The sequence below is a fragment of the Lucilia sericata genome, unplaced genomic scaffold (assembly GCF_015586225.1).
Source record: "Lucilia sericata isolate MDLA Ls3-8-SP2 unplaced genomic scaffold, ASM1558622v1 Contig001014F_arrow, whole genome shotgun sequence".
NCBI lineage: Eukaryota > Metazoa > Arthropoda > Insecta > Diptera > Calliphoridae > Lucilia > Lucilia sericata.
The window spans coordinates 149,719-163,650 of NW_023994996.1; the positions used below are offsets into that span (position 1 = coordinate 149,719).

Consider the following 13,932-nt stretch of genomic DNA (forward strand, 5'->3'; position numbering starts at 1 on the left):
TGCAAAGTTACCAATAAACACAACTCTGCAAACTTATTGAAAGAACCTTTTTTAAAATAAACGATTAATATAAAAAGATCTGATTGACTTGGAAAACACAAATTTCTTTGAATTGTTTCATTTTTAAGTGCGCAATTGGAAATAATATAGTTAGTACCTATATATTGGTGACCCCGTTGCTAAATTTAGTGAACATTTGAAACGAAAGAGGAAAATGTCTCAAGAGGAAGGTAAAAGTGCCACTAGTGCACCACCAGCAGAAGGCGAAGACAAAACAGCACCATCAAAATCATTACCAATTTTAGCATCGCCAGCTATAGAATCTATTAGTGCCATACGTTTGCCTCCATTTTTGACAAGTGACCCGGAATTATGGTTTACACAAATTGATGGACTTTTGCACGTCAACCGTATTACATCCGACCTGTCAAAATATTACACGGTTATTACTGCATTAGATCCAGACACCCTTCATCAAATAGCTGATGTGGCAAAGAATCCGCCAGCATCTGGAAAATACGACAAGTTGAAAAAGGAATTAATAGCTCGTTTTGGTGAAACAAAAGAGAGACAACTTCTGAAACTAGTCACTGGCTTAGACCTCTCCGGCAGACGGCCTAGTCAATTACTACGTGAGATGAGAAATTTGGCAGGCGCAAACGTATCGGACGATGCTTTGACAACATTATGGATGCAACGCATGCCGGACAATGTACGATGCATTATTTCTGTGTGCAAAGGTCAAAGCTTGGAAAATTTGGCCGAAATTGCAGACAGAGTAATTGATAACTCTTCGTCCACTCATCACGTAATGTCAACATCATCATCAACGGACAAATCATTTTGTGATGCAATTGGTCCATCAAAAATTATTACTTTGGAAGCAAGAATTACAGCTCTTGAGACGGCAATAAATCAGGTGATTCAAAAATTAAGTGACATCTCAGTGAATGCAAACATGAACAACAATAGACCAAGCCGAAACCGATCTCGAAGTCAAAGTCAACGACAAAAACAGAAAGTTTGTTACTACCACATAAAATTCGGTGCATCATCACGTAAATGTCAACAACCTTGTGAATTTAATGGACAAACATCTGGTAATATGCCGGAAAACGCCAACAGCTGCCGTCAATAAACAGTATTGGCGGCAGCGATGAGAAAAGATTACATATTTTCGATAAAACTACAGGAACAAAATTCCTGATTGACTCCGGTTCCGTAGTTTCTGTTTTGCCCAAAAATTTTATGAAATCAAATTGTATTGCTTCGGACAAACTACAATTGTTTGCTGCGAATGGAACACAAATATCGACATACGGAATCAAACAACTTGATCTCAACATAGGCCTTAGAAGAATTTACAGGTGGAATTTTATTATAGCAAATGTACATGCTGCCATTATAGGGGCAGATTTCCTCTACCACCATGGTTTAATTTTGGACCTTAAATCGGCAAAGTTAATCGACTCTCTTACATCACTTAATACAACTGGAAGTTTGGGGCACACGCAACAGACAAGTGTCTCGACGATAAGTACTAATTCCAAGTTACACAATGTTATGAGAGAATTTATTAATCTTACAGGTGCCAACATATATAAGCTTCCCACATCATCAACAGTATGCCATCGGATAATTGTTGATTGCCAGCCTATTGCAGAACCTCTTCGTCGTTATGCTGGAGAAAAGTTAAAAACCATGAAGGAAGAATTTGACTCACTACTTCAGCTAGGTATAATACGACCATCCAGCAGCCCATGGTCCAGCCCCGTACATGTAGTTAGAAAGAAAACTGGTGGCTGGCGAGCCTGTGGAGATTACAGGAAACTGAACGCACACACAATACCGGATCGCTATCCAATTCCTCGGCTGGATGACGTTGGTGAAAAATTGCATGACAAAAAAATATTTTCGAAAATAGATATCAACAAGGCGTACTATAATATACCGATGGATCCAAATGACATCGAGAAAACTGCTATCAAAACACCGTTCGGATTGTTTGAGTTTGTAGTGATGCCTTTTGGTTTAAGAAACGCCACTCAAACTTTCCAAAGATACATGGACTCAATATTTCGCAACATGGATTTTGTTTTTTGCTATTTAGATGATATTCTCATATTTTCGGAAAATGAAAATCAACATCAGCAACATGTACATGACGTACTCAATAAACTTAGACAGGCGAACTTATCTATTAATGCTTCAAAATGTGAATTCGGTGTTAGTAGCATAACATTTTTGGGTTACGAAATTTCATCTAATGGGTGGAAACCACCTGAAGATCGTATTTCTAGCATTAGAAATTATCCTGAACCGAAAACGATATTGGAAATGCGACGATTTGTTGGTATTCTAAACTTTTATAGAAAATTTATTCCACATGCGGCTGAGCTTCAGTCACCTCTTAACGATTTATTTAAAGGTGGGAAGAAAAATGATTTACGCCAAATCAGTTGGACACCACTTCTTAAAGATTCATTTACATCTTGCAAAAATTGTTTGGCAAACGCCACAATTTTGAATTTTCTTAGTCCAAATGCACCACTAAGGTTGACAACAGATGCTTCAGATGTATCAGTTGGAGCACACCTAGAACAGCAAATGGATGAACAATGGAAGCCAATCGGATTTTTCTCAACCAAACTAAAGCCTTCTCAACGCAATTACAGTACCTATGACCGGGAACTTCTCGCGATTTATTTGGCAATAAAATATTTTAAACATATTTTGGATGGGAGAGAATTTACAATTAGAACGGATCATAAGCCTCTAATTTACGCTTTTCGTCAGAAATCAGATAAAGCATCTCCAAGACAACTTCGCCAACTCTCCTATATAGCACAATTTTCAACGAATTTAATTCACATTAGTGGAAATAACAATACTGATGCAGATGCACTTTCCCGGATCAATGAGATAACCATGCCAACTCACATTTCTTTGGAGGATCTTCAACTTTCACAGAACAACGACACTGAATTGCAGGAACTTTTCAATAGTAATACAACATCATTAGAACTTGAACGTATTAATGTAGAACCAGAACTCGTTTTGATCTGTGATACTTCCACATCTGTAAATAGACCATACATCCCAATAAATTTTCGTAGGAAGATATTCGATTCTGTACACTCGCTAGCACATCCTGGATCAAAATCTACTCTCAAACAAATACGTAGGAAATATGTCTGGATCTCAATGAACCGCGACATCGTCAAATGGGTTAAAGAGTGCGTTGACTGCCAAAGAGCCAAAATTACACGACATAATCACATAATTCCAGGTGAGTTTCCAAAATCTTGTAGGTTCGATCACGTTCACATAGACATCATTGTTCTTCCTGAGTGCAAAGGGTATAAATACTGCTTAACAATGATAGACCGTTTTAGTAGATGGCCCGAAATCGCACCTATGAAGGACATGTTTGCAGAAACCGTGGCAGATCTTTTCTATTCAACGTGGATTTCTCGTTTCGGTTCTCCCAAAACAATTACCACAGACCAAGGAACTCAATTCGAATCTGCCTTATTTGCAGCCCTTTCTAAACTGATTGGATCCCACCGCATTAGAACAACACCATACCACCCCGCATCCAACGGAATGATTGAAAGATGGCACAGAACTTTAAAAGCATCTCTCATGTGCACAAATGAAACCCCATGGATAACCTTACTGCCTACAGTTCTACTTGGCCTTAGAACGTCGTACAAGGAAGACATCAATGCATCCGCGGCTGAAATGCTCTACGGAACTACACTAAGACTTCCCGGAGAATTTTTCTCGAAAGAGGACGAATCTTATGATGCACCAACATTTTTGATTAAATTTAGAGAATACATGCAACAAGTTCGTGCAAAACCTGCAGCACATCATGGAAGTAACAAATCTATTTTCGTACATAAGGATTTATATACAAGTAGTCATGTCTTTTTGCGTTCGGATCATGTTAAGAAACCATTAGAACCACCGTATACTGGACCTCACAAAATTGTGAAGAGGATTTCGGATAGAGTATTTTCCATAAATGTCAATGGAACGGTACAAAACGTTTCTGTGGAAAGACTCAAACCTGCATTCATAACTAAGGATCCTGACACACAAGCTACTCCGCTTCGAACTTACGGTAGAAAAAGAACTGTCGCCTTCAATAATCAAAAGATCGTAACTTCTTCACTGGGAGGAGATTCCTGTGGCAGCACTGGTGCAAAGTTACCAATAAACACAACTCTGCAAACTTATTGAAAGAACCTTTTTTAAAATAAACGATTAATATAAAAAGATCTGATTGACTTGGAAAACACAAATTTCTTTGAATTGTTTCATTTTTAAGTGCGCAATTGGAAATAATATAGTTAGTACCTATATTGTTTCAAATTACAGCACCATCTATATTTCAATACTTCTACAAAATACTGAGATAACATAATTGACTAAAATTGGTTTATAACTTTACTAAGCAAATGCTCACACCCATTTTGTTTTCACCATTTATCAGTGCTACCAACTTTCTAGTGGAAGTGTAGTCAATTAAGTGCTTTTACTGCATATAGTTAAAGTGTTTAAAAGAGGCGTTTTTCTCCATAAGAGTAGTAGGGTCTATAAATCACTTTCGAATATTCGAACAATCAACTTTTTTGTCGAAAATTCGAAGTCGACTATTTTGTTCCAAAAAAGTCTATAACTCGACTATCGTCTATAAAAAAGTCGAAAAGTTGACCTTGTAAATAAAAGTCGAAAAAAGTCGATAAGTCGAAAAGTAGAAGAAAGTCGAAAGAAGTCGTAAAAAGTTGAAAAGTCGGAAAAAGTCGAAAAGAGTCAAAAAAAAGTCCGACAAATTCGAAAACTCGAAAATAGTAGAAAAAAGTCAAAAACAGTCGAAAATTTGAAAAAAAGTGGAAAAAAAGTCAAAGTCAAAAAGAAAAACTCAAAAAAAAACTCGAAAAAAAGTAATAAAAATAGCCGAAAAACTCGAAAGAAGTCGATAATAGTCAAAAAGTCTAAAAGTGGACTTTAATTAAATGAAAAAGTCGAAAAGTCGAAAAATCGACTTTTCATAAAATGCAAAAAGTCGAAAAGTCGACTTTTAACCCTACTATAGAACCCTAAGATGGAAATACAATATTGTGGCTGCGGAGACGGATATTTTTTAATATTGAGTTTTGACAACTCAAATCGTTAAAGAAATCTGCACCAAATTAAAATTTATTTTAATTTGTTTACGAATTTTCTCTCTTTTACATTTAGAGTTGCCATGCCATTCATACTTTCCATGAACAAAAATCATGTGGTGAATAAATAAACTATGTAATACAAAAAAAAAACAATGAAATGGCTACAAAATCCGCAGCCGAACACCATTTAATTTACAGCTCTTGGAACCAGAAAACGCAACTGCATCCGCAGGTTTGTATTTCTACTCTAAGTCAAAATACCGTTACCGTTATTCTATTAAAAAAATAACTCCCTTATTATACCCGTCACCTTCGTGAGAAGGGTATATATAAGTTTGTCATTCCGTTTGTAATTTCAATAATATAAGTTTCGGAAATAAACTATATATTCTGCATCCTTATAGATAGCGGAGTCGGTGTAGCCATATCCGCCTGTTCGTCTGGCTGTGTGTATGTTAAATTCAGTTTCCAGAAGGCTACAGATATCGTTTGGAAGAACGTTATTTAAAAACAGCAAAATCGGTCTATTAATTACGGGATGAAAACCTATTAAAATGGTACTTTTTGAATTTTCTATAATATTGAACCTAGAAACACGAAATTAAGAATCTAGGGCCCGGATATTTTGGTACTATTTTGTTCTCCAAAAGGTACTTTTTGAATTTGCAATAATATTGAACCTAGAATCATGAAATTAAACATGTAAAGCTCGGAGTAAGTGAAAACATATACAAATGAAAACCCAGTTTAAAGTGAGGAAATAGATGTATAAAAGTCATTACAAACAACATATTTGAGGTACATCAAATTTTTGTGAAAAACCAGTGATATTGAATGAATGTGGTTTATTTTTGACATCCCAATATCGGATTTTTAGAGAGAACTTATGAAATGGGAATTTTTGCTAGGTACTTTTTGAATTCTCTATGACATTGAACCTAGAAACATGAAATTAAATTTGGTTCTTTAACTGGTAATTTTTGAGTTTTCTATAATAAATGCGGAGTAAATGCGAACATATAAAATTTGACCTTTTGGTAATTTTTCGTTCTTCAACTGGTACTTTTTAAGTTTTCTATTATAATAAACCTAGAAACATGAAACTAAGCAATCAGGGAAATTTAAAATGGAGTATTTTCTGGTACTTTTTCCTTATTTAACTGGTACTTTTTGAATTTTCTATAATATTAAACTTAGGAACATGAAATTAAATAACTTTATGAGTTTTCTAAAATATTGAATATATAAACATAAAATTAAACACGCAGTATTGAACGAAAATTTAAAAAGGAAACTTTTTAGTTATTTTTTGTTCTTTTACTAATACTTTTCGAATTTTCGATAATATTGAACATAAACATAAAATTGGACACGCAGCTTCCTGATTGTATAAAAATCTGTATGCGAAGAATTTCTGGTTGAAAATTAAACATGCATCATCCTGATTTAATGAAAATCTAAAATCAAACTTATTGAATTGACAAGTATGAAAATCTTTAATAATAATATTTATTTTATTCCATTACGATGAGATTAGCTAAGTACAATGGGTATAGGTAGTTTCATTTCATAAAGAAATTACTGCTAAAATAGGAATAGTCTGCCTTAAGAGTTATGAGTTTAACGCACTCTAATAATGTTTTCAAATTGAAAATGTTGGAATATTTTTCAACCTCTTTGTGATTTTTTAATTGATGCTGTTCTGATTCTCATTATCCCTAACATACTTATTTTTTTCTTTTACGGCTGGGCAGCACATTTGATAGTTTTGTAACATAAAATATGTATATTGAATATTTACATCTTGTATTTACACTACCTTATAATTAATATACCTTGGCTGATTGTTTTTTGCTAATAAACTTTTGATTTTTTTACATGTAGTTTGACAGTGTGCTGGCACTTTGAAATGTAGGCATCAAGGCGAATTCAGATAAGGTGGTGTTATTCAATCAGCTGATAATTTTTTTCTTAATTCGCCTGGTTTACGTAGCTGTCAAAGTTTGTTATTGTTTACATTTTTATATTTAAAAATTTTCGTTAAACGGAGAAAAACTTCGTTAATATTTTGAATTATTTATGTAAAAAATCTAAAAATACCAAGCATCTCGTAAACAAATATCATTTTATTTATATAATGGCATAATTTGTATGTATACAAATTAGGGTGATCGACTCGATTTTTCAACCGGTTTTAAAACCGGTTTTTTCTGCTTTACCAGTGTCGGTTTTTTCTTAATGTTGATTTTTCGAATATCGAATAACCCGGTTTTTTCACTTTTTAAAACCCGGTTTCGAATACTTTTATTTGCTTTGTATTCAAAGATTATTTAAATGAAATTTTTAAGTAAATAATAATACAGCCCGTCTAAATTTTAAAAATATTCGAGTCGAGGAACTAGAGTATATTTTTCTACAGCTCTTTTGGTTAAACTTTTTTGATTTTCCTAATTAATTAAAAAAAATTATTTGTAAAATGGATAACTGTTTGATAAAATTTAGCAATCTTAAGATTATATTCCAATTACAATAATTAATTTACGGCTGAAATTTTATGGAAGTGTTGGAATGCCTATGCAAATTTCCTAAACAGGGCTTTTAAAATAAGCTAGGATTACATAGTACCTTATGTTTAACAGAAGTGTCCCATTTTTTTCCTAATTTTTTTATATTAAAGAAATAATGTAAATCAGACGACTAGATCTAAAGTTATAATCTTTTAAACTGTTAAAAATCATTTCGGGCCATGTTTTATTAATCAAATTTAAACATAAACATTAAGTTTTTCAAATTAAAATATATTTTTTTAATTGTAATGAAAAACTGGTTAACCGGTTTTTTCTGAATTTGAAAAATATCAACCGGTTTTTTTTAAATGTCAACTATTCGAACTATTCGAAAACCGGTTTTTGGAAAATGTCGAATAATCGATCACCCTAATACAAATATATTATTTAGGAAAAATTTTTTTTTCTCTTAAATGTTAACATATTAAACAATATTGTTTTATATTTTATATTAACATTGTGTAGATAACGTGATTAACTAAAAAAAATCTCTTCCGGAACACTTTATATAAAGAAACACATATGAAGAATTTATCCGAACAGCGGCAGCTTACTTTTACATATGGCTTAATTTTGAAATCTATTAAATGTTAACAAATTAAACAATATTGTTTTATATAAAAAAGTCTGTTTCGGAACCCTTTATATAACAAAACCCATATGAGGTATTTACCCGTCTGGCGGCTGCTACATTATGGCCAAATATTGAAAATTACTCCGCCGGAGTAGAATTGTCCATTCGCAACAAATATTCATTCATTCGTAATATAATATTTTCATGAATATGTACTTTTTATGTTTATTTTTCACAAAAAATTAAGTTTTACTTAACTTCAGGCACTCACTTAAATTTTGCGAATTAATCTGCCGGAATAGAATTTTTCGTTTGAAACAAACATTATTCAATTCAGAATATATTTTCCACACAAATTTTAATATCTTTATCTTTAATTTTTAATAAAATATAAACATTTTACAAAAATGAATTCGCCGTACTTTGACATCTACGTAAACCATATGCAAAAACAAAATACATGTAAAATGTTGTTATTGCAGAACTGCCACCACCTTATCTGAATTCGCCTTGATATGGAGTTTGACAGCGTCGGTTTTAAGAAAGAATTTTTTTATATGGAGTTTGACAACGTCGGGCTAAATTTCCATGGACAAAAAAACAATCAGCTGTTGAAATGACTTCACCTTATTAGTTTCGCCATGCATGGCGCTTTAAGCCTATTTGAGAACTTAGCCGGCTTACAGTCGATTTTAAGCCGCCGCACAGGGATGGAAAATTAGATTTTGCTTCAGTGTCAAAAAATATTTTTGATGGTACTTTTTCGGATCTCAGAGTACTAAAATATTTTTATTTGCTAAAAGTTTGTAATTTCTTAAATACATTCGCATATATGTATTTAGACATTTTTGATGAAATTTGATGAAATTTCTTGTCCAGGAAATGGGTACATAGTATCACATAGTTACCATAAAAATATTACCCCGAATTTAGAAATTTAACTTAACGCTAATAATTGAGCTACAAGTATTAGGAACTATAGTTTATTTCCATAAATCAATAAATCTCCTTTATGTGTTATTAAATTAAAATCCGATGTACATAGGTGTTCATTTGTTAAAAAATCAATTTTCATATCAAATTCTCCACATTGTGCTCCTTGTCATTAGACCATACATTGTATATTTACTTGTACATCCGATTCTGAATATGACATGAATCAATAATTTGCTTTAAAGTCCAAATATTTTTGACCAAAAATTACTTATATAATCTATAATTGAATTCTTAATTTTAAAACATATCTTTTTATATTAGATATAAATTGAGTCCTTCGAGTTTCTATCATTTGGAAATACATAATTAGTCAAACATTTTTTCAAAATTGAAATTTTTGGTAATTTTCTCTTATAATATTAACAATGGAATTTTAATTACATTAATATTCATATAATGTCCATCAAGATAAAATTCCAAATTCCATTTCGAAATGAGCTGCATTGCTAATTTGAAAAAATACTTCTAAAAATGTGGCTTTTAAAACTAGATTTCTTTAATTTTGGTAATATTGAAGATAATTCCATTAAATTAAAAATTTAAAAAGATACTTTGAGAGTATCAAATAAGACTCGAGAGTATCACGGTACTTTTGAATATCAAATAGTATCAAAAAAAGTGCCATCGTACCGATTTTTCCATCCCTGCCGCCGCCGTTATTTTTAATGTCAGCCGCATCCGCCGTTAATATTTGTCAGCGCAGTGCCATCTCTGCCGCCGCCGATATTTTTAGTGTCAGTCACACCCGCCGACGCCGTTAATATTTGTCGACGCAGTGCTCTGGTGAACATCGTCGCGTATTACGCGTTTTTTATTGTAGATGAAGAAAAGAATACTGAAAAAAATAAAATTCAACGACAAAATTTAATTAATTTTGTAAATTTTAGTCTGTAGTTTTAATTAAACTTAAAATAAGCAATAAATATAAACGAAAAAATCTTTTGAGTGTAAAATCGTCGCGTATTGAAAAAGATTTACGTGCAATTCGATTATTTACACACAAATTATTATAAAAAACCAACCCAACAAAGAAAAGTTTCTCCACTAATGTATAAAAAAAGTTTTGTTGTAATTCTACACAAATAAAAAAGTTAAAAAAAACTCGACACTATAAAAATGGCGAGCAGTTTTTAAAAGAATGTGATTGAAAAATAAACGAAATAATAACAAAAAGAAAAAAAACTAAATTAGGTGCATAAAAATTGAACGAAAATAATTACAATTTACAAATTTTGAACTAATTTCTATGAAAAATTAAGGCAACCAGGAAAAAGAAAACGACAAAAGAAATTCTTCACGAAGAAACCAGAAAAGAGAAGAAGAAAAAATCACACCAAAAAAAGTGTGTTATACACGGTGTCATTTTACAAGTGAGTTTATCGTGTGTTTGTCAGTTTGTATACGACATTATTATTTCTGTCTGTATGCGAATGAAAGACAAAAAGGAAATGTGAAGAAACATAGAAGAAGAAAACGAAACAACAAACAAGGAGAACAAACAACTACATGTAAGCAAAAACAGAAAAAAAAACAAAAAAAAAAGAATTGTTTTGTTTTTATTTTCTTTTATCTTTTTTTTGCTTTTTTCTCAAAGTAAAAATAACCGTATTTAGTTGGTTCGGCAATGTGTGAAAATTAAAATAAAACTTATTTTGCATTTTATTATTTTACGTTTTTGATAATGATTGTTGAATAACAAATAGATAAATAAGAACTCAAAGTTAATTTATGGTTAAAAACAAAGAAAAAAAAAAAGAAAATAAAAACACCGCCCTAAACTGTATGTTAGACCAATGTTTACAATTTATGCGTATTTCGCTTATGTATAGTTTTAAAGCGATTTTATAATGCGAGGTTTTTGGATACATTTATAATTATGTTCCTATATCATTGTATGTATGTATATTATAGTTATTAGATATCTGTATAGTCCGAAAGCAGAAAATTTCACTTTTGGGATGTACCCAAATCCGGTACTAATACACTTCGACCTAATTACATTGGGTTCCTATTCAAACCAGTTTGTCGCACGAATGAAGGAGTCTCTTTCTCGGAAATCAAAAATTTTCTACCTAGCTGATTCAGTCTCTGATCTGCTTGGGCAATGCAATGGCAGAGGAATTGAGTGATACTTTCTTCTTTCTCCTCGTCCTGACAGCTCATGCAGAAGTCATTACTGGGTAAGTTTAGTTTTCTTACATAGAGCCCAGTGTCCATTTAGCACAGCAGTCAAGTTCCATAGATTTACTCAAGGAACGTGAAGTAGGGCTTTGGATCATTGTGGATTGATTGTCGACCACATGATCATCGCCTGACTGCGTTTGGCTTCAGTCGACCATCTGTGTTGCTCAAGCTCCTATTTTGTAACGTATAGAGCGTTTACAGGTTAAGAGCTGTATACCCACAAACTGGTCAGCATAATATCGTGCTAGTGAGGAGCAAGAGTGTCCGCGAATGCAATACAGTGCTATTGTGGAATGTTTCGCTATCTCGTTTAGAGATGCCCGGCATTCTAGGACTAAGATTGATGTTGTATAACGATCACTTAGAGTAAGTTGTATGTTACATTAGATTTCCTGAAATAAACCTAGGTCACACAATAATCTATAAATATAAATATAATAAATCCGATAAAATATATTCTTAAAATAATAGTACATAGTTTTATCAGTGTTACGATATTGAATTTTGAATACAACCCTGCTCTACAACACTAATATTTTATCTATGATATATTGTTTGTTCACTCTTTTATTTTGATGTTCTTTCTCACTATTTATCTTTTTTATCTAACGGTTATTTTTATTCTTTGAACACTGTGAAATCTTTTAGTCGTAATAAACTTTTAAACTTGAAACGTCGTGTTTTAATTCTCCTGGGGAAAATTCAATAGGTTATGGGCCCAGGAGCGCTCGAGTGAATATTGGAATATTTAAAGAAAAAGAAAATTAAAATTATAGCAAAGTGAAAGGACGTGTATCAAAATGAGTGTCTCAATGTACAATATTGAGAAACTAGATGAGACGAATTACGACTCATGGAGCTTGCAAATAAAGGCTGTTTTGATACATCAAGATTTGTGGTCCACCATTAGTGATGATAAACCGACGGCACAAGACCAAATAGCAGCATGGACGAAAAGGGATGAAAAGGCCACATCAACTATAATTTTGAGTGTTACACCCATGCAAATTTCCTATATTAAAAGTTGTTCATCAGCGTGTGCAGCCTGGAACACATTACGTGATATACATAGACCTAAAGGACCAGTAAGAAAAGTTACTCTTTTTAAACAACTTCTCAATATGAGAATGAGTGAATCAGACTGTGTTCAACAATATGTTTGTAATTTTTCGTCAATTGTGGAGAAGCTAGCCGAAACTGGAATAGAGCTTCAGGATGAGTTATTTGCCATTATGCTCCTGGCAAGTTTGCCCACATCGTATGAGAATTTCGTCATCGCTTTGGAAACAAGGGATGAGCTGCCAAAGCTGAGTGCATTGAAATTGAAATTAACAGAAGAGGGTGAAAGAAGAAAAGCTGGTGAACAAATTACACAACATGGAGGCGCACAAGTTTTTATGTCTCAGTCAAACAACAATAAGATTAACAACAACAACAACGTAAGTAGCAACAGAATCAACGTGAATAACAACAGGAATGAAAAAAACAATCGTCAAGCCGGTAAGCAGAAACAAAATTTCAACTGTTTTAAATGCGGTCGCAGAGGCCACTACGCAGCGCAGTGCAGAAACGGTAAACCAGAAACAAGCAACAGAACAGTTCAACAAGAAAGAAAAGACACACACGCATACTCAGTATTTGCAGCCACTAACGACAACAATGTATTGAATAAAGATGTTTGGTGTTTAGACAGTGGTGCGACGTCTCATCTATGCTGTAACCGAAGTTTTTTTGAAACATTTGTAGCGCATGTAGAATTGATCACACTTGCTGACCAAAGTGAAATTAAAGCAGAGGGCAGAGGTACAGTTCGTATTAACGAATGTAACATTGTTTTAAATGATGTGTTGTTTATACCAAATCTGCAGTGTAATTTTATTTCTGTGGGCAGAATAGCAGTAAAAGACGTTGTGAAATTTAACAGCAGAGAGGCCAAGATAATGGATGAAAACGGAAAAACAATTTTATGTGCAGAAAAGTTAGGAGATTTGTTTTTATATACAGCAAAGAAGAACACTTTGTTCATGACGACGGCGAATATTGATGAGGTTATGAAATGGCACAACCGCTACGGGCATTTAAATGTGGCAGGCCTAAGTGAACTATCGCGAAAAAAATTAGTGAATGGCCTGAATATACAATTTCCTAATGAAATTAATTGTACTACTTGTTTGAAGAGCAAATGCACAACAAAACCATTCTCCAGTTCTGAGAACAGGGCAACGGAATTACTGGAGATAATTCATACGGACATTTGTGGTCCGGTAAATGTAAATTCTTCCGGTGGTGCTCGCTACATATTGACGTTTATCGACGATTATTCTCGGTATGTATTTGTTTACTTTTTGAAGAACAAAAGCCAGACATTTGAAACATTTAAAGAATTTAAAGCGATGGTTGAATGTCAGACAGGAAGGAGAATAAAAATGCTTAG

The 13,932-nt window shown here is 32.9% G+C and overlaps 1 protein-coding gene across 1 annotated transcript; it reads left to right on the forward strand.

The window, feature by feature from the left end:
- The first annotated feature begins 214 nt into the window (after positions 1-214).
- On the forward strand, positions 215-1,138 carry LOC119609607. Its single transcript, XM_037964450.1, has one exon. It carries the CDS (start codon positions 215-217, stop codon positions 1,136-1,138), a length of 924 nt encoding a protein of 307 aa, XP_037820378.1.
- Positions 1,139-13,932: the final 12,794 nt, after the last annotated feature.

What these genes read in the sequence shown, in the direction of transcription:
- LOC119609607 (XM_037964450.1), top strand. Translation starts at nt 215, where the DNA reads ATGTCTCAAGAGGAAGGTAAAAGTGCCACTAGTGCACCACCAGCAGAA.